Source organism: Xiphias gladius, chromosome 8, assembly GCF_016859285.1.
Source record: "Xiphias gladius isolate SHS-SW01 ecotype Sanya breed wild chromosome 8, ASM1685928v1, whole genome shotgun sequence".
NCBI classification, from domain to species: Eukaryota; Metazoa; Chordata; class Actinopteri; order Istiophoriformes; family Xiphiidae; genus Xiphias; species Xiphias gladius.
In genome coordinates this window covers 10,761,905-10,785,849 of record NC_053407.1, presented here as the reverse complement: position 1 = coordinate 10,785,849, position 23,945 = coordinate 10,761,905, and the positions used below count along the sequence as shown (strand labels likewise).

The window sequence follows — 23,945 nt, the reverse complement described above, 5'->3', positions numbered from 1 at the left end:
TGGACTACTTCTTGGGTTGAAATGGAAACATCATGTAATCTCTCTTAACTACCTGTAAAACATTTCAATGTAATTTTTACACTTTGAAAAACAAGATATGATGTTTTCACGTGGGAGACTCAGAGGTGCTGGTAGTTAGAATTTGTTAGCTTTGAACGATGCCAGACTAGCTGTTTCGACCTGATTCCACTCTTTATGCTAAGCTAAGCTAATGGCTGTTGGTCGTAGCCTTACATTTAACCAACAGATGTGAGAGTGGCTAACAATCTTCTCATCTAACTCTCTAGAAGATGGAATAAGCAGAATGTTTTGCTAATGTGTTTCCAAAATGTCAAACTATTTCATTTAATAATGTAATGAATGGTGTTATGAATTAGTCAAAATATATAGAGCATTCTTATCTAATTCCTGCTCTCATTTTTCAAATACTTAGAAGGCCCACGCTAGTAATCCGCCTTTTTTTTTCTCTCTATGTATGGAGATTTTCTTTTCCCTTAATACATTTCTTGACCGAATGACTTGTTAATAGGAGGTTATGACCGAATTTGACGATGCTGACCCCAATCAGACTTAGTGTCTGAGTTGGTTTGATTGCTTGTTATCCTGACGCGCACAGAACTCCTGATCCGGTTTGCCTCAGTTATCTCTCTGCTGTCCTGTTCAGTGAACCATTTAGGGGGAGGAAGGGATATCAAGAGCATAAATTTGTCTTATTCATAGACAATCGCATCAATGGCTGTTTTCCATGAACTCCATATTAAAGAGTTTGGAGTTAAGAGTGGACCGTCTTTATGAAACAAAGCTTTCAGCTAACATTTACCCAGCCATAGTGTTCCCACCCTGCTTCATTTATTAAATTTCGGCGGGATGGGTTGCAGGCTGAGGTGCTTCGCTGCTGGCAGAGTGAGAGAAATCCATTGAGTGACTCACGGGATGATGAGAGGAAGGAAGAATGTGGGACACGAGGGATGAGAGAGACGAAGAGGGAGATTACAGCAGAGAGGAGGAGAGGAGGAGCAGGAGGGGGAGCGAGAAAGTTTACACACGCCATCTGTGCATCATAGGTGTGGCTGTGCTGGCAGCGTTCACGAGGCACGTCTGTGTGATTGTTTTTGAACGAGAGATCTCTTGAATATAGATGGTCTCATTTTCACTCCCCTGTCTTCTGAGATCTACCTTTCTTTTATTTCAGCTTTAATCTAACAGTATCTGCACATGAGTGAACAAGTTGGCTCTGCTGTTGTGTTGTTGAACCCTGCTGCGCGCAAAACAAATTCTGCTTCTGAGCAAAGAATTGTAATTATCTGCTGTACACATGCAGGTAGCTCAATGTCATTCAGTGAAATTAAAACTTCCTCCTGGCTGTAAAGTTTTCTCCTGGCATCCATCAAGACTTTCACAGATGACCTTTCAGCTTCTTACATACCAGAAGAGCCAATTACATGACTAAGAATTTTCTAGTCTAACCGGTTGATAGCTCTTTTTGCTTCTCCTCACAAAATGCTCCCTCATAATGAATCAAACCAACACATAAAAAGATAGATAAACTAATTTCTGCTTGTAAACATCACAAAATGAGCACAGTCTCTTTAAAAAACAGAATGAATACTTGCTTCTGCTCTCCAAAAGTTTCATCACACAGGGGAGTTGAAGTTTTAAAATCTGACAGAGAGCAAGTATCACAGCTTCTCCGCCTCACACCCACCAGATTCTAGGTTATAGACTTCAAATCAAATCTGTTGAAAGCCTTTGAGACTTCCAGAGGGATGTCAGTTGTATTGAGAGCGTTTGATTGGTCCTGGTCTCGCTTGGATTCCCCCTCCGAAAATAACAGACATAAATTCCTGTGTGCCTGCGATCCAACCAGACACCTCCACATGTCTGGGTAGCGAACAGACCGCTATTAGGAAAGAAAAGCCCCAAGTGGCTCGTCTCCCTTCTCTCTATTACATTGTTGTTGTTGGACCCAAAGGCCTCCCTCTGCAACCGTTTTTCCCCACCAGCTCTTTCGCTGTAAAACCAGCCCATCAGCAGTGCTCTCTGGTGCATAATTGGTGCCATTTGCACGACACATCACACACTCTCAGACACCGTGGCTAGACAGCAGGAATAGCGAGGTACCCTGCTCTCTCTCTCTTTCTATCGCTCCTACTCTTTATCCCACCAACTGTTTCACACTCACAGGGCTCGCAGCCATCACATTTGTGGGAGTAATGGGCCTGGCAAATTACAGCAGATCAGGCCTCAGCAGGCTCAGCCCCGCAGCTGCGAGGGAGCACCCAGCAGACGTGCTGATTCTACAGAACATGGCCTCGTGATCGGACGGAAAGAGATGTCCTGGGAGAAGGGGGGGGGGCTGTGTTAACATTCACCATTAGTGATTTTAATTGTTGCACTGGTGAGATAAATGGATTTATGTGTGTGCATGTGTGTGTCAGAGACAGAAAACACTTTAGATAATCTTCAAGTTGGGAGTCTAGTCACACATCTCGGTGTGTTCTTCAGAAGTTGTACGAGCCCAAGTGAACACAAGAGACTCTGAGTGGCAACTCGTCTAAACACAATTTCCTGGCTGATTTCATTGATTATTTTTCTAACTTTAGTTCTGCCCTGTTGCCGCGATGGCTCACAGTTTGCTTAAACACGAACACACATAAAGCACAGACCGACAAAGACATACACTCGCAGTTCAAACACGCCCCCCACACACACAGATGGTCTGAGAGATTCCTCGACAATTAAGCTGATCAATTTAAAGTCCCTCACTGTAACAAGCCGAAGGAAGCCTGCTGCTGTATCTTGCTGTTCTCTGAGGCGTACTGATTCCTCGCCGCTCTGTTGGGCCTCCGGGGGCCTTTCTGTATGACCGAGCCCTTTGCTAATTACACCTGAGAGCACCGAACAGCTGCTCCGCATCCACATCTGTGTTTCCGACAATCGAGCCCATGAAGGGGGCAGAAAAGCAAAGTGGGTAATAGGGAAGATCTTCCTTCCCTCCCCCTCCCTTTCTTCTTCTTCACTCATCTGATTCCTCTGTGTTTCACAAGTATAAACAAGTATAACTGCTTTTCCTCTCCCAACAGACATAACTCACCTCGTGTTGAGAATATTCATGATCATGAATTTCAAAATAAACTTATTTTTGAAAACAAAGCATGACCTTGTGGTCAGAAAGTCCAAATTCATAGCTACCATTGTTAATTCATAGCTCAACTCTCCAAATATGATGCTTTTCATAAAACCGGTCGATATTTAGCCCATGTATTTGCAACACTGGATGCATTTTTAATAGAAGTGCTTCATCTCAGGGTTGTAAAACTGTGGGTTGGGAGACAAGGTTAGCAGAGAGCATTGAGAGGGAAAATGCAGAAGCTGCAAGGTTTCTAAAGGACATCAATATTGTATTTGTTTGTATCTATTTCAAAGGAATAATAACAAAAGAGCAGATAATATCATCAACAGGTAAACAATTGTTTTAGGATTTTCTGCTCAATTTTTCATTCTACCTGTTCACTGCAGCTGCAGTATCAGATATTGACCCAGTATCAAATTAAGAACAAAGATGGAATAAGATCTGGGCACATATTTCCTAACAGAAACCATATTTCTTCTTTGGATGTGCTGGCACTGTTGTGAAACATAAATATTTATCAGGGCTCCAAAAGGTTAAGTGTGTGGGAGTAATAGAATCTGGCACCTGAAAAATATTGCTGAAACACAACATCTCCAGATTGTTTTGCAAACTGGAAAGCCTCAGATATGCACCAGTGCTATCTATTGGCCTTTGCATCACCAAACATGACTTTTTTTGGCTCGTTGTGTGAAAATGTTGAGCACAATGAACACAAAAATTACATGATAAATATAAAGCAGATCTATTTAAAGCAGTGATATAGAAAACAACATGGAGTGAGTTTATGGACAAACTAGTGTAAGTCAGAGTGCACTGAGACTGCTCAAGGTGGCACAGTTTCACCACATTTAAAGCTATCTTATGCCAGTTTGAAAGGTGGTGATATGATTTTTCTCAACTGCATAGTACAGTGTAGTGATTTTGCTGCTCAGAGGGCAAAATCTGAAGGTACAGAAAATCATTATTTAGTAAATATACAATGGGGAAAAAAAATCTCAATCCAAGTTCTCTCATTAATAATGCAGCTTGTTGCTGCCTCTGCGGTTGCATTTCGGGTATATAGGAGTGCAAACTGTGGTTTGACCTCTGCATGTCAAAAGTACTGTAGCACCCTAGAAGCACCAGAAGTAATGTGGTTGATTCAAGATAGTGGATGCAGAGGTAAAGTCGGATTATGGTCTTTAGCCCAATTTTAAAGGAATTTTTTTTGGGAAATACGTTTATTTGCCTTTATGCCGAGTACTACAGTAGATGAGAAGATTCAAACCACCCTCATGTCAGTAAGTATGAAGCTACGTCCAGCAGACAGTTGGAAAGACTGGAAACAAATAAATCCCTTGGAAAACGATCTTTTAACGCTTCGATTCTTGTACGTATGAAACAAAAGCGATACAAGGTGTTAATTAGCAAGCTTTAGACGTGCTGGTAGCTGGATTTTGTTGCCTTTGGACAGAGCCAGGCTAGCTGTTTCCCCCTGTTTCTGATCTTTCTGATAAGTGGCTGTTGGTGGTCGCTTCATACTTAATGCACAGACATGAGATTGGCATCAGTCTTCTAATTTAACTCGCAACAATAAAGCAAATTAGCATATTTGCAAAAATGTACTATACCTTATGTATGTCATATATATGTATAACTGCAAACCAAATTGATCGGTTTAACAACCTGCAGCTATAAATTGATTAAATAGTAATAAGGATTGATTAATAGCAATAATTAAACCAGATCCTGGTTTGAAAATATTGATCCAAATTCATGTGAGCTTGTCACAAAAGAGACTTAAAGTACCTCAGTTTCCTGGGCACGACACCATGCCACCATGGCAGCTGCTCATATTTTGTTAAAACATAAACTGCACATTCCTCTGTATATTATCACATATAACAATTTCACAATTATATCAATATAAACACAGTCAGATAGTCAATAATGCATATAATCACATTATATACTCATTTTATGTTTTGCAAAAAAACTGCAATATTGGATCAATACTTATTTTCACTTTGCAGCAGTGCGCTGCTCAGAACTCAGGAGCTACAGCAGATATTGACTCACTGTTGCACTTTATGTGTGTAGTATTCGATGAGATAGCCTAAGGTTCATTTTGATCAAAGACAGGGGAACTTGCATACGGACATTAAGATACTTAAACATGTGTAGTTGTCAAGTGCACTGTTCTTTTTGTTCAGCTTGTTTTTCATAGTCAAAATGCACATCACAGCCTTTAGGAAACATCAAAGTAGTGGTAACAGCTTGAGTTTGTTCCTTTTATTTTCTTGATTCTCTTTGGTTTCTCTTATTATTATAAAAAAATCTATACATGCGGCAAAAAGTCCTGGTTCATCCTGATTTTTTGGGGAATGCATTTAAAGCTGGAAAATGCACTGAGTACAGCACAGACCTCCACCAAGGCCAATGTCAAACAAAATACACCAGACTTCAGAAGAAAAAATTCAGACAAGGGTGATCACATAACCTCCTTGGTGGAGGTAACAGACCCTCTGAGGTAATTCCACAATCAGTCAAAGAGATTATTTGGAATTGGAAAAATACAAAAATGTTTGTTTGTACTAACTCCATGCATAACTCCATATTTTTATGTTAACAATGGATCAAATGACTATGTGTAATTTGTAGGTGGTCGCATATAGTGACAAATCCACTGAGAATTAGCATCAGCTCTGCTGTTCCTCTCAGCTCTATGGTACAATTCAGCATCTTTAAAATAGATCTTTTTGATTTTGCGGCCCACAACTTTACTGCATCACTGTGTCACTGATCTCATCGGCCTTGTTTCCAGCCGCAGCGGTTTTCAGCGCAAAGCTTTAAAAACCAACTGTACACTACTTATCCAGAACCAAAATGGCAAGATAAACGAAGTTAGCAACTACCTGGTGAACATAGTGGAACATTTAGCAGCTAAACAGCCAGATTTTTCTTTCAGGAGATAATGAAGACCAAAAAAGAGTAAATGTTGGATTTATATTCATCTGGTGGACAGAAACACAACTCCAAATGAAGACTAACGCGTGTCTTTTGAAAATAGCAAAATAAATTTCTGATCCATGTTGCTAATCTTAACATTAAAGTTAAAAGTCTGTCTGTAGTTATATTCATTACTTTAATGTGCAGCATAGTAATAATGCCAGTGTCACAATGGAGTTACTCTGCTGTTCTGTTTTTTCTTTTGGCAGTGGAGCTTCTGGGACTTTCTGGCTGTTGTGTTCTGCCTTATTGGCACCAAACAATCTGTTGACAAGAGAGCAGCCAGACTGGTTTTTAGTCCTCACTGAATATCACACTACAGCCATACTTCATTTTCAGGCCATCAGATAAGTTCAAAACATCATTTACATGGCTTGTGTACTGAAGTGCAAATCATCCATTTAAAACTGAAGAGAAAATCTGTGGCAGGCTAGAAACAGAGGATGTGGAAATTTTCAGTCACAAGCCAAAATGGAGTTTTGAAAGAAGAAATTGCATTTGATCATACTCCACTCTAAAAATATAAAATCCAACATTAGTCATTAGCACCTTAGAAAAAGAGGAGAGACAGACGGCAAAAACATGAAAGTATAAATAAAATCATCTCATAATCACCAACTGGTGAAAACAGTTGGAGAGAGATGTGATCTATGGACAGATTTCATAGCACAGTTAATCTCAGGTGGATATAAAATACCTTGGAGCTACTTTATGAAAGCTGTTCAACACCATATTCATCAACAGTTAACCTCTTATTACAACCAGGATCCTCATTCATTTTTATGCCCTTGTTCCTATTTAGTCCAGAACGGGATGTTGCTTTTTTTTTCCGGATTGCAATCACTGCGCCAATCCCTACAACCAACAGCAGACCCGTCACGACTGCCCCCACGGCATAAGCAGTAACGTTGGAAGCTGCCGACAGGTCAGCTGTGGGGCTGGTTCCAGGGTTTCTGTTCTCTGCTCTGCCTCTGGAAACATCCCCCTGAGTCTTGAGCAATGTCAAAATGGTTTCCTGTTTAAAGATGCACCTTTTTGCATCATGCAAGTATTGGTCATCACCAAATTCATCGTCCTCTGTATCTTCCTCATAATAATCATATTTGTAATCATCATCATCCTCCAGGAACTCAGGGCCTCCTAAAGCAACACACCAGTACACCCCTGCATCTTCCATCTCCACGTCAGAGATCGTCAGCGAGGACGCATTGTCTGACAGAGTCAGTCTGCCCCTGAGATCCTCTGGGATGGGAACAGTCTCATCGTTTGAGTCATGGATAAGTTTATATACTCCTGATGTTTCTCTGTGGTACCACTGCACCCTTTGGGCATCATCTCGGCCAACTTTGCATTCTAGTGAGATGTTCCTGCCCTCAGAATCAATTTTTTCTTGGGGTTTCTTTTTGGGGCAAAGAACCAGCAAGTACTGCAGTTCAAGTGCAGTGGAGATGCATGAATATTCCCCACTATGTTCATCAGTGACTGCAGGAATTACCAATGAGAAATCTTTTGATTCATCTCCAACTGATATATACATTTGATTGTTCCTTGTGCTGCTGCCATTGATCCTCCCTAGTGGTGTCTCCCATTGCTGGTTGTTAACATCAGACGGGCAATTTAGCACCACTCTGTCCCCTAGTGAGGCAAAAATTTCCCTGCTCTCAATGTGGTCTGGTAAGTACATGTTTTGGAAACTGAGGCAATTGTTACCTTTCATCACAAGACAATGAAAGTGTTGGGTATTCTTTAACACGCTGTTGTCAAGCACGAGCAACGCCCCTCTGTCTTTGACCACAACAACACCCTGCAGCTCCTCCACCAGAGGCTCCAGCGAAACACTGCTATCCAGGAAGAGTGTGAGCTTGTAAGATGGATACATTTCATAGTACCAGCGCACAGAGGTGCCCTCCAGACCGGTGTAAGTGCTGTTGCAGAGAAGCTCAGCCCCTTCAGCCTCCTCCTTCACAATGATCTCCTCCTCATCAACCTCCTCGTCGCATACAGAGAGTTGTTGTGTGAGCTGGCTGACCAGTCTCTGGTTCTGCCAGCATTCCCTCCGATAAATCCCAGAGTCCATGCGTGTTAGGTTACTGATCTGCAGACCGAGCAGGTGATGATGCCAGTTGAGGTGGACACGATCCTTCAGGTCTGCAGGAGGTCTGACGGTTGTGTTGTTGGCTGAGGAGTTGCCAAGCAGCTGATCTCCCTCTGGAGCAGACCTGTAACAAACAATATAATCCACTCCGAAACAATACCCCATCTGGATCGCGCTGCCCTGTGCTCTGAACATGAGCTCTGGCTCCTCACAGTAGACTTGGTGGAGGAGGTGGAAGAAAAGCAGAAACTCAAGACACCTAAGGGAGGTCATCTTGTCTGACTGTCCCAGACCATGTGTTTGTCACACTTTCAGAAGTGTGCTTACTCTAAGCCGGTTTAAAAGTATAGACTTTTGCTTGTCACTTTAGATCCACCTCCAGCTAGTTCCCTCCTCTTCCACAGACCTACAGAAAAACAGACTTAGGAACACAGCCAGACACACACGTACACATGGCAAGTTACTCTATGAGTGACAGGGGCGGGTGGAAAGGCATTAAAGTTGTTAATTTAATTTTGGCAAATCTGAGACAGCAAATAAGGCTAAACAAACAAGACAGAACATACAAATAAAACGTTACGCTTCTGGTTGTACTTTAAAGTGTATGGTGCAGTTGGACTGGTTTTCGCTCAGCTGTAGGTGTGGTCAGTCACCATGCAAGGTCGGTTGACAGCAGTTGACAGTGGGAGTGTTTATGTGCACACGTATATTGTGTGGAAATTCCATGGAGGCAAGTGTGACTGCACATTTTAAATTGCATGAATGGCATGTGTTCTGTACCATCACGCTCTTATTCAGTGAGCACACTAATCTGAACTAAATCTATGAAGTATCGGGTAATCTGTTTTTGTTTCCTGGCAGCTATCATTATACTATTTCTTCTGTCACTGTGAGGCAACACAAAACTTTCATTTATTAATTTCATTCATGCTTAATCAATTTCATAGAGTGCCAGAGATGTGTAATATGATACACAACATAAAAGCTGTAAAATCAAAATGTGTCCGTTTGTTTTATAATAATCTCAAGTCAAACAGTGTTTCTACTAGTGTCCTCAAATATTATTATCTTAATATCCTTTTAACTCAGTTTGTGAGTTAAAAAGATATTTTGCTTGGCATATCTTCTGCCCAATAAGTTAACATGTCACTCAAGATAAATAATTGACCTTGATCTACTATAAAACAACTGTACATAGCTGTTATGGTATTGAATCATTAATCCTGAGCTCTTTCTGAGTAATAAATAGCACAAGATAACCGTACTACTCTGAAAAAATACTTTTCTGACTGATGTTACATTCAGGGTTAAATAGATGCTTCTAAATTGCACAACAAGGAAATCGCAATAGGAAAAACACAGGGTTAAACCTGTTGTATAGAATGTGAGGCAAATCAAAGAATAACTCTTTAACAGTGCGGAAAGTACCCTGATTGTTAGCTGATATATTACCCAATGACAGGTCATCTCTATGTGTTTATTATTCAGCTCTGCTTTATCAAGATCAAAACTGCTCTTGTACTCTCTCTCTCTTTCAGTTGCTTTTCACGTTGTAAATTGATTGAACCTTGCTCAGGTATTTGGGTGACAGATAACACTGGAAAACTCTGTACTTTTACCACCTGTATAGGAAGTGGGTCAGGTGGTGACTTTGGTATTATGTGGGGAAACTTAGCTGTTTATTAGACAAGGAGATGTCTGGCTAAGTAAGATAAAGGTAAATGAAACTGGTAGGTTGGGGAAAAACATCCTAGGGTCCCTATGTGAAGCAGAGATGCTGAGATGATGGAGTCAGTATAGCCAGTGTATAAATGAAGCGGCCACCCTAGAGAAGTAAACAACAAAAACAAAATTTGGAAAGTTATCTGGACAGAATTACCTTTGTGAGAAAGCAAATTTTCCTTCTCACTGGCCGGGCACAGGTCTGGCCGGGACCTGAGAGGTCAGTAGGGCCCTGGGCCAGAGCCTAGAAAGTTACTGTTAATATTTCTTGTTTGAAAGTAAGATAACTCAGTTAAAAGACACAATGAACAAAAGATACGCTTTCTCGTAACCCGTCCATGTCTCAACTCCACAAAGCAGCACCAAGTGTGTGAGCATCTGCAAGAGGTCTGGCAGCCTGTACCACATTTTACCTTTGTTGCCTAGCGGCAATTTGAAAAAGCTTTTCCTTTCCTCTTCCAGTTCATTGCCTTTGTGTATATCTTTGTGCCAACGACTCATCCCTCCTCGTTTCTTCATTGTGTCTCTCATCGATGCTATTGTTCTCTGAGTTTTGGTGATTGTGCTGTAACCTCGTTGCTGCTGCTTCTTTAATTTTTGTGCAACCTACAGTGCTGAGTGTGTAACGTAACAAAGTCACAATAAGTACAGTATGTGGCAAGATGTCTATATTTCAAGTTCAGGCAAGTTAGACATCCTGCACCAGCTACACATTTATCAGAAGGACCTAACATGAACTTACACACTCTTTGTTCCCATCATTTTGGGATCATTTTGGATCACTGTCCTGAACAGATCAGAGGGCTTGGATTAAAGGATTGTTCATATTGCCAGCATTTGTTAAACCTTTTGGTTTAGTCTGTGTGTCTATTTTACCTTGCCAGAGACAGTTTCTCAGTTCTTTTGATTACATTTGATTCTTTTGATGTTTTTTTTAAAAACGGCTGCTTATGTTTTAAGTTTCTCATTCCTCATTCGTTTCAAAAAGAAGAAGAGCAAGGAAGGGTATATACTGATTGCGTGAGTTGATAAAGCCTTAAACCCTTGATAAAGGCCAGAGAAACTGTTAATAGGTGGATTGTAAATTAGTAGAAGACTGAATGACAGTGTTTACCCTGTAGGCCCACATGTTGTTTTATACCCCTGATTCCCCTGTAAAGAAAGTTTTTTCCCATGAAACGCTTGGGCACGATTTGTCTGAGAGCACAAACTGTTCATAACAACACAATCAGTGCACTCCGATGACCAGCTCACTCTTGTCAACATACTGAGTATTAAAAAAGAAAGACACACAAAACTGTTTTCCTTTGAGGAATATCATCTGTTTACTAGTACATAAACCATAATGAACCCAGCTATCCACTCAGTAGCAGCTCCCATGCTGCTGAGGGAACAGCTTGCAGAGCTGGTGATCAAGCATCATGATTAAGCACCAACTGCGAGAAAACTCTCCGTGTGTTCAGTCCAATTCAGCCCTGCGCTGATTACACTCATCAGGGCCCCGTCTGCTGCAGGGTTTGGAGGTGCACCAACTACTGTTTGAGATACAGATTTTTGCCAAAATTATTTAATTACTGGACATATGGGCTGCAATAAAAGAGCAGCGCTTTGAAAAGGGGGAAGAAATTGGGGCAATGGGCGCATAAAATAACACTAACATTTCTACGTCGACATTCCTACATTCTGCATGTAAAATTATTTTTCTAAAAAAAAAAAGAGGCTATTTCAGGGTCCCATTCGAAGTAGAGTTGTGTTTGTTGTGCTTCATTGCAGTACCAGTCAGCGCCTCTGCGTAGCGCTGTGGTAAATACGAGAATGTAGAGGAACAACAGTAGAAGAAGAAATCAGTTTCATAACAAAACGTCACATCCTTTGACCGCAGCTAAAGGTAACTCATTTTCTAATGAATGTGTTCCTATACTTGGTAAAAAAAAAAACTGCACAAATTTACACACCTCAGTTTAAACATAAGTGACATTTATTATGTTAAATCTAGCAGTCCCGCGATGCCAGCGGTGTAGCGCGACTGCCCCGTCTCCTCTAGCAGTTAGCTGACACGCTAAATGCCTAGCATGTTTCTTCAAATAGACTTTTATTTTGAAAAAATCGTTGACTTAATGTATTTAGTCACCCGGGAAACCTCTGGTAAAATGTTAAGATTTATTTACTATGCCCAGCGTGGTAATAAAGCGCCTTAACTTACAATAAGATACTTTGTTGTGCTTTTGAATGTTTTTTCTGATTATGAGTGGCAGTGGATCATTGATTGTCACGAGCTGGCTTATGCCCTTCCCCCTATGAAACATCTGGCAGCAGCTGTGCAGGATAGCCATTATCTGCTGCTAAGGAACCTGTGTTATGAAAGCAAGGCTGTGATGATTGACATCACTCAAAACATCGTAAAAGAGATCAACAACCTGGGTAGTACCCGTGTCAAAGCAGGGAGATTAAAGAATACTTTAAAGAGATTTAATCAATTAGATAAACAGTTTTGTCAGTTTAGAAATAATGCCGGGGGGGGGGTCTTAATAAAAAAAAAAGCATGATTATTGCTGTAAGTAACGTATTCTAGTCACTATATTTTTTAAAACTGGAATTTCATATCAGTAACACTACTGTGTTTGTTCAGATTTTTCGTTGGCTGTCGTGGCAAACCAACAGGAAGCTTCAGATATATCCCCCGACTGTGCATAATGTGGCATATTTTATTACTGCATAAAATTTCCGTGGGTAAAAGAACAAACGATATAATGATAATATTCCTGATTGTCAGTCTCCTGGCCTGATAGAAGCACATGACCGGCCATGCTAGACCTCTGGCCTCACAGAGCATCCTTACAGTTACTACAATTGCTTGATAAATTTTAGAATTGAGAGGGCTACTGTCTGCTCAAGCTGTCAAAAACGAGCTCTCTCTGCTACTTCAGAAAGTGAAGCTAGTATTTTTAGTCAGTAGTTATGTTAGCCTCCTGCTTGGTTGTCACCCACTGCAGTTCCTTCTTCACTCACTCCCTTAGGTGATCACCATCAGGACTTTGCATCAATGTTGCGCTTGATCGCAACATCCCTGTGCCTCCGGTGCCAGCGTCTCACAGCTCTAACTTTAAACCTCAGGCCATGTGCGACACTGAGTTCAGTAGAGAACCAGCAGACCGTGGAGGCTCTCTATGATCTCTCTGTTGATATCCAGAAGGTCCGGAAACTTAAGGGCTGGGTCCTGCATCAGAGCCCAGCCTATACTAAGGAGGTGGCTGACCTGCTGAAGGATATGGGGGCCTCAGGCTCCATAATCTCCCGGATTTTAGCGGAACATCCTGAGGCGGTCCTCTGTCACCCAGAGCAGATGCAGGCGCAGAGGGAGCTGTGGATGACTGTGTGCCCAAACCAGAAAGAACTGGTTGGTATCATTGAAAAATTCCCCGCTTCCTTCTTCACATCATCAAGCCACCATGACAACCAGCGGAATAACATTGCCTACTTCCAGAGCTTAAACCTCAACAAGCGAATCATCACCAAACTCATGGCCAGCGCTCCCCAGAGCTTCAGCCGGCCAGTAGAGCAGAACGAGGAGATGGTGCGCACCCTCCAACAGGCCTACCAGGAGCTGGGAGGGGAGGAGGCCAACATGAAGATCTGGCTTCAGAAGTTGCTGAGCCAGAACCCGTTTGTTCTCCTCAAGCCCCTGAAAGTGCTGAGGCAGAACCTGCTTTTCCTGAGAGACAAGGGCTTTAGCACAGCAGAGCTCCTCCGCCTCCTCTCCAAGCTCAGGGGCTTTGTCACTGAGCTGAACCCGGACAGCATGCGTCGCACCCTGGCATACTCCCAGGAGACCATGGGCTGCTCCGAGCCACAGCTACGGGAAATCATCCTCAACTGCCCTGCTCTGCTATACTACCCTGAAGCTATTCTGGCTGAGCGCTTTGAGGGGCTCCTTAGTGCTGGGATCAGCATGTCTCAAATAATGGAGACTCCGACTGTCCTGGAGCTGACCACGCAGATAGTGAATTACCGCATCCAGCGGCTGAGGGTGCACGGCTATGACGTAAGGACAGGTAGTCTGGAGGTCCTAAATGGCACTAAGAAGGACTTTGAGATGAGCTACACTAAACTACAGCTACGTATAGAGAGACCACTTTTTAACCCTGTCGCGCCTTTAAAAGGAGATGACTGACATGTGGACTAATGAATTAAAGCTGTGGCTGGATGTTTAGTGTTCTTGTGATTGTTTATATCTATACTATGTCAGTATCAGAATAAAGTGTCTAAAGTGTAAAGATGCACCTAATTCAAGCATTTATTTTAGAATCCGATTCATGTGTCCTGCAGCTTAATTAGACAAAGTACAATGATGCCATTTGAACTTAACGGTGCATTTTGACCACAGAGATGCCTCTTAATGCAACGCTACAATGAGTGTAAAGACTGACCTAAATTCTGCTTTTTCTTCATGTGCTCAAAACTGGTACAAGGAATCACATTCAGGCAAAGTTTCAGCGAAGAGAATTTGCTTCCTCCTGCCAAAATCTCCAACCTTGTGGGATGAAAAGTAATCAAATTAGCAAACTACTTGTCATGTGAGTGTTTTTTCAAGCCCTGGTTTTCCTCTAATTAGGCAGTGTGAATCTTAACACTAAATGCGAAAATGTATCAAAGTACATTTTTTCACACGTAGTTTCAGACTAAAGAAAGCTGTGATCGCGCCCTATTTATCAGTGAGTCTGATGGTATTACACATGAAAAAACAGGGCACTTTTATTGCAGGTGTAAATTCATATTGGCAGAGGTGAGGATGATTATTTAACGGCTTCCCAGAGTGATATCAAAAAATGAGACAAATGCAATGCCATCCTAATATGTCATGCTTTTTAGGGAAGATGTAGTCCATTGCCAGATAAAGAATTTATTACAACTTATTTACAAGTTACCTCATCACAATAACTAATAAAACGCCGCGCCGCCTTGTCTATCAAATGTATTACTGAGGACAAACAAGGTTTTTCAAACCATTTTATTTACAGTCTGTGCATTCAGTCTCATTTTCACACAATGTTCTTGGCAGCACAACTGTACCCCTGAGGGAGGAAATCTAACTGTGTCTCAGATTTTTATTGTTGCTTTACAGATGGAGACACTTTTTAAAAAGCTATTTCACTACTGAAATGTCACTTCATTATCCTTTCAAATGAATTCGAATGCTCCCACATGATGAGATAAAAAAGGGAGGAAAATGAAATTTCTTTGATTTGGGCTGGAAGTGGTTTATTTGAACGCACTCTGCAATCTTTATTCAAAAAGCGGTTGTGTTTCAGATCATTTATGCAAAATTGATTTTCCATTATGTTAGGTTTTATTAATAAGCTTTTCATGTTTGTGTGCGTCATATGGTTTAGTGCCCACATTTATTTTACTGTAAGCCACAAAATCAATGTACAATCTTACTGAGGATTGTCTAAGCCAAGAGAGGGCATTGTAAAATCTTTCTTGTCTCATTTTGAATGTGTCTTAATTTTTGGAAGCCAGCAAAAGCCCTTGAAACATACTTAAGAATGCCTTTTAATGGGAGCGAGCTACACAGCTAATGAAGCCATGACTTTATGCCTCAAGGCTCCCTTGCTCTTGTAATGTGGACGATGGGGGTCACAACAAAGAGAGAGAGGACTTGTGTGTCCAGAGGGAGGAAGAGGAGGAGGAAGGGAGGAAGGGAGGGGGGTTGGGGGTGTTAATATACGTTAACAACTTTCACTTCCCATCTGCTGCCGTCTGCATCACTCAGCATGGTCCCGTAGTCACAGCAATAGCCACTGGGCAGATGATGTGAAAGTGAGTGCATCTGGTAATGAATTTGAGTTCAGCAGATGGATGCTTGACTAGAGTTCATTTTCCAACCATTCACAACATGGAACCCCTGAGGGGCTCCAACAGTACCTCAAGTACACTGCAGCTGACATACAGAAGGTTACTAATTTTACACAGACGTCGGTGACAGTTTCTTTAGGTCATCGTGCTGCGGGGTTGTTTCTTTCACTAGTTCTAAGTAACAAATACAAATACAAGTTCATGTATATCAAGGCGATGAGATGAGGCCTCAGGTGTTTAAATGCAAGTCACCTCTATTTCTTACCCAGTGTCCTCTTGTCCTCTGTCGACTGTGCTCTTGAATTAACAAGACAGGCCAGAGAGGTTAATAAGAGGGGGTATAAATTGTCCTTTTTCATTTCAAACATGACATTGGTTGATATTAGCCATGCTTAACATATTGCTTTTATGGGTCATATCTCACCAGAAACAAATGACATCTGCAATTAAAAGCTATGATTTCCAGCTTGAAGCCAGAGCATGGACAACTACTGCTGCTGTAAATATTCCTTATTTGCAGTCTGTGTGAGTTAAGCTCAAGTTCAAAAGGATATTCTTCAAAAGCAGCTAGGGTACTGCAGGTGAAAAATAAACCTTTTTGCTACTTAAATATTCCCTTTGGATTCAAAGAATAAACGAAACCTCTCTGTATCTGTTCACCATAAAGAGAAACCTAAAATTAGAATATTTTAAAATATAGTTTTGTTTCCCTACATACTAATGTCAGTCTATCGACCTACCTTATAAAATCATTTGCAGTGATTTTCTGCCATTACTTGTCTCTCAAACCCAGCTGTGCCCTGATGTGACAACACAAATGTATTATACATTCTACGGGAGGAAAATAAACGTCACATTGATGGACGCTGAATGCACAAAAGGAAAATAACTTTCTATATTGAACATTGCGTCTGAGAGTCACTACTCTGAAACATAGACTCATCTGTACCTACTTGTAACTTGTGGAGAGGTGCGGTCAGATGGGATCATATCACTGGCTGTGACACCATGTGTCCATCCTCACATGCATTCATTTATTCATTCATGACTGATTTTATAATGCCACTGACAATTTAAAGCAGTGGTTGTCAATTCTTGTCCTTGAGAGGCAGAATACTTTTCCTTTTCAAAACTACTGTGCCAGAAATGAATAGGCCTTATTCACTGAAGACGTTTTGATATGTCACCATAGGAAAAGCAGGTGTAAAAAAAATGACACTAATGACGGCTAAATTCCATTTAGCAGCTTCAGTGTAAGGCTCTTTGTAGTGAGCATGGTGGCTCACTGTGATGGCTTACCCAAGGACTCCAATACATTGTTAACATTGTTAATGTTATCACTTGCACTTGTTTTCCCTGCTATGACAAGTTAAAATATCTGCAGTGAGAAAGGTCCCTTTGTTTCATATCTACGATATACAGGTTTGCACATTCCTCATTGTGTTGGACCTTTGATAGCACAGTGCTGGTTTTGTATTTGGTCATAATGTGGGTGGATGAGTTTCTGTCTTTAAGTGAGTTTGTAAAACACAAACATGTGTTCACTTGCACTAAGGTCAACTGCGGGTGGAGCTATGCTGGGAACCACATGAGATAACCAAACTCCATGTCATATTAAGGATGGCAGTGCTGTGTTCTGCATGTTGTGTAGCGGGAAGGATGAAAAACACAAAACTGAGTGGAGATGGCACGCCCGGCGACAGGGATGACTATAAATGCCTGCTGAACGGTGGCAGGTAGTGTGGCTGAAATGCAACACAGTGCCACACCTCTTCCATGTATTCAGATTTTAGAGCATGCCTGCTCATAAAGGTGAAAGTTGTCTGTGCAGTTCTAATAAGAGGTCTATGTAAACTTGAATCATTTGAAAGTGAAGTTTATGTGAAACACAGATGTTTTCACTTGCACCATTAGGTCTTCTGGGAATTTCTGTTCTTTCCCCTCAGGTCTAACCATAGACAGCCTATGGATCTGATAGACACTTCTTTAATTCACTCTGTAAGGTGTCAGAGGCTAATCTTAAATTCTGTTTAGTTTAGTCAGGTCAGTGTATTCATAGAGCACATTTAAAAACAACACATGCAGACCAAAGTGCTTTTATGATTAAGTTTAAAGGTGAAGTTCTTTATTGAATATTAGAAGTTCCTGACCTCCTTGTATGTCTCATACTTTCGTTTTTCCCTTGTGTATATGCACGTTTCTTGTTACATACAATGTTGCTACTACAAGACCATGAAACCATCAATACTCAATAGAAACAGAGCTTTCAGCGACAGTTAACATTCTGTGTATGTCTAATCCAAATGAAAATAAAAGCCTTTGACAATCAGATGGTGGTAAAATCTGCAGCATGCCCAGCATGCCACTGCATGGCCCTTGTCCTATTGTAATGCCTCCCTCTAGTGGCAAAAATGATCACATACAACCAAGTGAATAAGGATAATTTTATTCAAAATGAAAAATAAACTCACAAAATGTCAATTATTTCTCCATTAAAATGTTCCAATTGATTTATTTTCATTATAAACCCTCTAAATTCACAAAAGACTACACAGGAAAAACCTTCAGCAATAAATATTTCCAAGCATGTCTAAACACAACAAATTACAAGATATATCATCCCTCTACATCTATCTAAATGACAAGATAAATCAATATAGTATCAAAGCAAACCAGAAGGATAATTCACTCATCACTCTCTAAATTGGCATCTGTCGTGTTGGCTTAGAAAAGGACCAGATCTGCTGCGATACCCAGAGCACAGGCTGTCAATGACGTAGGCTGCTGACTGACTCACTGACAAGCATACTCTCTGTGCAGCTGCAAAGTCACTGAGGAGGGACGCTGATGAGTGACAAGATGACGGCAGAGGGTGGCTACCGGCAAAGATCATAATATTCTACCAAACAGCAGCAATGGGAAAAATCATTTTAAGACTAAATGCACATAAATAATTGGGAAGAAAAAATTGGACTGCTGTAGGGTGTCTGTGCTCACAGTGTTTCAAGTTTTTAGGATTAAAAAGAGTATAAGGTCATATTTACATTAGCTGGAATTCTCATTGACTACACTACCGGTCAAAAGGTTTAGAGCACCTCCATTTTTCCAGCTGTTATTTAAATTTACATAATTCAATGTCTCAGTGTTTCTGAAATTAAACACAGAGAAAACAGTAAGCTGTCACAGAACACAGAGACAATTGGAGATTTTAAAAACAATGGGTCTTGGAATCTTGTTGTTGAACTACAATTAATCTAACAGCCGAACACACTTGTGACGTTCTTGTGACAACTGAAATCAAATATTGCGAAGAAAGTTCGTCCCAACAATGTTGCAGAAGCTCCCACAAATGTGTTGCACTTGTAGTTTCCACGGTAGAACAGTGCACCACCACTCCAGAGTCTGGAGACTTTGCTGCTCGTCCACCATGTGAAGCCACCATCTACTTCTGTTCTTCTAATGTTCTGAGTAATTATCTTGCTGTAGGATGACCCCTGACCAACCAGCCGGTCTTCCTTTTTTACTTGTCTTTTTCTCAGTGTTCTCATAGCAACATACAGTGCTACTTCCTGCAGTACAGTCCTAATAATTGTCTTAATGATGCATTAGAGGGTGAAGTGACACAGTTTGTTCCAACACTGCCTTTGTACAGACAGAGGGTTCGTAAGTAATCGACAAAAGTTGGGGCACCTGTAGGAATTGTTTGCATTAATTTCAAGGCTTCGTTTACTTCCATTGCTGCAGGAAGCTTTAAATTGATCGATTTCTTAATCCCCGAAAAGGGCCTGTTTTCTACGAAATACATACTACATGATTTTTCAGTTTTTGTTGACCTGAACTTTTTTTTCTTACCTTGGGCAGTTTACCACTTAACCTTGTAACATTTAAGTTATTCACTGGACTTGAACCGCTGAAATTTCAATAAAAATTAGAGATATGGGGGCATTCTAAAACGTTTGACCAGTAGTGAATATTACAAAGAGTGGTGGCATGACTTTGGTTTTCCTTGAATCTTTAAAATTTCAACGACACACTGTGGGTTTGGGTTTTAGTTATGTCTCTGCAGTCTATCCAGGAGTTGTTGACAGCAGACAGCAGACAAGGTTTTCAAGGAAGAGCAGAAAAATACACCAGAGTGATTCTGAGTGTTTTCTGATAATATCTTGCTTTTCTTTGTGTGTTATCTACATGGCACCGATCTCTCTCTTGAATACTTGGAATTTGTACTTAATGCAGTTCTCCTCTTGAATGCCACTCGGTACATCAGGAAATCTTATTTGGAAACGAAAGAAAAAAATGTTTTGTGAGTTTATTAAAGGACATAAACAGTAAAATATATTAATTCAATGGGTAAACAATTGAATAAAACAAGCAAAACACTGAGAGCTAGCTGGGGATAGAGTGTAATTCTCTTCAAAACCATAAAATGGGATAGAAATTAGCTTTTATTGTGGAGGGAAACAAACTGATGTAAAACCAGTAAAATACTGTTTTTCAATAACAATAACAATCAACAATTTTAATTCTAATGATATACCATAGAGATAATACCAAAAAGAAAGGTAAGAATCTACCTTTAGTTGACTCTATTTACTAATTTACTATTAAAGGCAGTGTAACAGAAGTAACATTGCTCTTCAAAATAATGTCGAAGCAAACCTACGATGGTGAAAGTCAGCAGATTCTTTTGAGCTGAGCTATTACAACCAAAGACAATGGGGGCTGACAGATAGTGCTGATGTTTGCCTTGTGTTCTGTGTTCATGTTTGTGGATGGGATGAACACTAACCTTTCTTGTACTTTAAACAGCCCTCTGTCAAACTCAGGGAAGAAAACGTCGCAGTCAAAGTCAGCCATGATGTCTGTCAGGTAAACCAAGTCACACCAAGGGTGGTTCAATGCGTCCTGGTCAGAAAACAAGAAACAGCTGATATTCTGGTCACATTAACAATTCAGAAAGCTTTGCATGGGCTTTTACATTGTAATACAGCACAATAATAACACAGAAGGAAACTAAGCTGCACAAGACCACTCTGCATGTTGCTGTCTCCAAATCACACTGAAAAATAACAGTTTTTTATTTTACAGCGCTGCTGGTGTGAGATCTTTCGAAAGGTTTAACAGCACTGAACTACAGCATATGCGGCTGTTATTGTGTAATAAGCTTGGCAGCAGTTTGTAGTTTGAGATGGGTGCGTATCTGTGCAGCCTTGAACTCCACAAGGTTGTGTAAAGGCTCTGCAGACTGAAACAACATGCCTGTTACTTGAGTCCAACGTGTGAACAGGTTCGGAAGCAAACAGTTGCTATGTCCTGAAGGAATCATGTATCTGCCACTACAAGGCCTTGTTTCAGTCCTTCAATTACCAGTTTAGCTAGACCAACATAGATTAGGTAAGATAGTCAAATGCTAGGTGAAGATCAACAGACTATAGAGCAGAGAACTGCTGCTGCACAGCACCCAGGCTGCTTAAATCCAGCTGTGCTCTCTACCTTTTCTTCCATTATGCTTCAGTGAGCTGCCTTGACCATTTTACCTTGTAGACCTGAGTACCACCAACAATCCAGATGGTCTCCATTACGTCGGCAAGCGGGGGCTCGGCAGCCAATCGGATAGCACTATCAAAGTCTCTACACAAGAAGTGAGCTTGATCTGGAACTGTGCTGCAAGACAACAGGTGTCACAAGAGATAGAAAAGGATGAATAACATTGAAAATCTAGGATTTGTTTCTGGGTAACCCCAAAGTTCATGCTCCCCTTGATGATGTGGATGTGTGTGTGTGTGTGCGTGTGTGCGTGTGTGCGTGTGTGTGTGTGTATGTGTGTGTGTGTGTGTATGTGATAGAGAGAGAGAGAGAGAGAGAAAGAGAGAGAGAATTTACTCACTTCAGTGTGGTACTCAACACCACATGCAGAACATTAGCCATTGGGAACAATGTTTCTGGGTTGGAAAACCAGCACCGTTTGCCCCAGACCATCATGTTCATCTTTCCTGAAAGAGAATGAGTAAATATTTTTGACACTAACTTCTCAAGTACCGCAGCTCCCATGACTCGGATGATGACATATAATGTTTTACATCACTGGGTATCAAAACTCAGTAATACCTGGATACCAACTGAAATTTGTCAAATAAAGATGGGAGATATGGATAACATCTTCAATCCTGGTATCCTATATGTAATCTTATATCATATTTATCTATCTGGAAATTCAACAGAGAAACTGTTAATAGATAGAATAAGCAGACGGGAACGTCACTTTCTGTCTAATCCATTGAATTAAATGCCAGAAACATCAGGGTACTTCAACACATCAAAGCAAAATACCCAGCCCCACATGAGCTAACTATGATATGACACAGTACTGATGTCGAGGCATACCTGGTCTCGACACCCTCGTGACCGTGTTCAGAAAGTACTGGAATTCAGACCTATGAAAGTCACATTTTCATTATTAAATCATGCAAAAAACAGTCAGCTGTTACCAAGCTCATTCATTCTAAGTACTACTACTTATAGTTTGCGCATGGTTCAAAGAATAGCCTAATGAACAAGATATATCTATAGTGATATAACGCATAATAACAGATTGGATCTTCTTTTTATTTTACTGCACTGGGGTACCACTTTATGACTGCTGTTCTGAATACTGCTAGCCCCCCCCCTTTTTTTTTTCATTTCAGGTAGAAATTCTTAACATTTCCCTGTCACAGTTCTGTTTCATTGTGTCATCATTTTAAATGTAATTTTTGGTAACAGTTTAGTTTAAGTACCCCTATTTAATACCACTTAATAAATGGCTTATAACACACTGTAATTAGGTATAAGAATATATAAGTACAGTTTTAAGTTTTTTGTATTGTTTAGTAATGTACAGTATATGTTCTAACTTTTCCTTTGAAGACATATTTTATATTATTAAGACAAGAAATTGTTTTGATATATTGTGGTGTAATATATATATATTACATTTATTAGCTTTTTATACACAAGCCTCCAGCTTACACTATAGTCTGTTATAAACCAGTTATTACATCTTTATACACTAATTATACAGGATGAATAGGCGGAACAAAGTATCACAATCATTTTTTTGGTCTGTTTTTGACTTTTGGTGTAACAAAATAAACATTTTTCACACATCACTCTGGGCTTTTCTGATATACCTCCCTGGAGCAAATCATTATTTGGAAAAAAAAAATCCATACTGGACCGAGAAAACAATACTTAGTCGTTGCTTTCATTGCTTTTTCTATTTAAACTGTTTCCTCAACACTTTGCGTTAAGGTTTTCACAAGATAGGAAATAAACGAATAGCTATATAGAAATAGTAAACAAACAAACAAACTCAAGACTGAAGACTGAAAAACAAAATAAAGTTTATTGACTATCGATTCAGCACTCTTATTGCACGCACGTAGACCTTCAAAATACGAGTACAGTGATCTACAGGTGATATCGATGCTGTAAAACTCCAGGTACGTAGGGTAAAAACCTGAGAGCAGCTTGCCTGTCGCCGCCTCAGCACCCATAATAAAAGTTATCATCCAGAGATAAGCAAAACATGTAAAAGACCTCATCAGAGGTGGATTCACTCTTACGGTAAATTCCAGGGCAGGGTTCCATCTTTCCCGATCCCCATGTTGTTGCAAACTGCTGCTATGACGCGAATTGGTTTCCTCTGCCCTTGATCCCGAACCCTTTCCATCCTCAACAGGCGAACAAACGAAACAACCTGGCGGGGGGTAAAGGATCCAGACCTGCAACAGGAACTGCGTCTTTGCGTGGGACCAATTTCGTTTTTACTGCGGCTAGAAGTCAACTATCACCGCCTACCGACCGGCCGGCAGCTGCCATTGGCCACGGGGAAGTTCCAGTCCATCCTGAATCAGGATTTTAGGCGTCCAACCACCCCAAACCACTCCCTTTGATCAGATAACAGCTCGACTGTCTCACAAGGGGGCTGTCCTCATTCATTACACAAGCATTAATAGCCAACAACAGAATTGACAAACACTAAACGAGACTTAAACCTTGAAACGTATCTCAAATTCTTTAGATCAAAGATCACAAATACAGTACAGTGCCAATAAAAAAAACATACAAGTAAAGAAAAAAAACAACAAAAAACGCATCACCCCCTGGACT

General features: G+C 40.7%; 2 protein-coding genes across 2 annotated transcripts; one reads left to right on the top strand and one right to left on the bottom strand.

Moving 5' to 3' along the window:
• Positions 1–11,740: 11,740 nt before the first annotated feature.
• On the top strand, positions 11,741–14,822 carry mterf2 (mitochondrial transcription termination factor 2). The gene is made up of 2 exons (XM_040133244.1): positions 11,741–11,826; positions 12,956–14,822. Exon 2 carries the CDS (start codon positions 12,982–12,984, stop codon positions 14,107–14,109), a length of 1,128 nt encoding a protein of 375 aa, XP_039989178.1. The 5' UTR covers positions 11,741–11,826; positions 12,956–12,981; the 3' UTR covers positions 14,110–14,822.
• Positions 14,823–18,276: 3,454 nt separating this feature from the next.
• zgc:153031 lies at positions 18,277–23,829 on the bottom strand. The gene is made up of 6 exons (XM_040132328.1): positions 23,399–23,829; positions 22,179–22,228; positions 21,682–21,787; positions 21,332–21,458; positions 20,584–20,699; positions 18,277–20,066 (listed from the first exon to the last, which is right to left on the bottom strand). Exons 1-6 carry the CDS (start codon positions 23,503–23,505, stop codon positions 19,979–19,981), a joined length of 594 nt encoding a protein of 197 aa, XP_039988262.1. The 5' UTR covers positions 23,506–23,829; the 3' UTR covers positions 18,277–19,978.
• Positions 23,830–23,945: the final 116 nt, after the last annotated feature.

Bases quoted from the DNA above. Each gene is read 5' to 3' on its own strand.
- mterf2 (XM_040133244.1), top strand. From the start codon at position 12,982: ATGTTGCGCTTGATCGCAACATCCCTGTGCCTCCGGTGCCAGCGTCTC.
- zgc:153031 (XM_040132328.1), bottom strand. From the start codon at position 23,505: ATGGAAAGGGTTCGGGATCAAGGGCAGAGGAAACCAATTCGCGTCATA. The intron at 21,459-21,681 runs GTGAGTAAATTC...GTTGTCTTGCAG, and splicing joins GTGTTGAGTACCACACTGAA to CACAGTTCCAGATCAAGCTC. The intron at 20,700-21,331 runs GTAAAATGGTCA...TTTTCTGACCAG, and splicing joins GTGGTACTCAGGTCTACAAG to GACGCATTGAACCACCCTTG.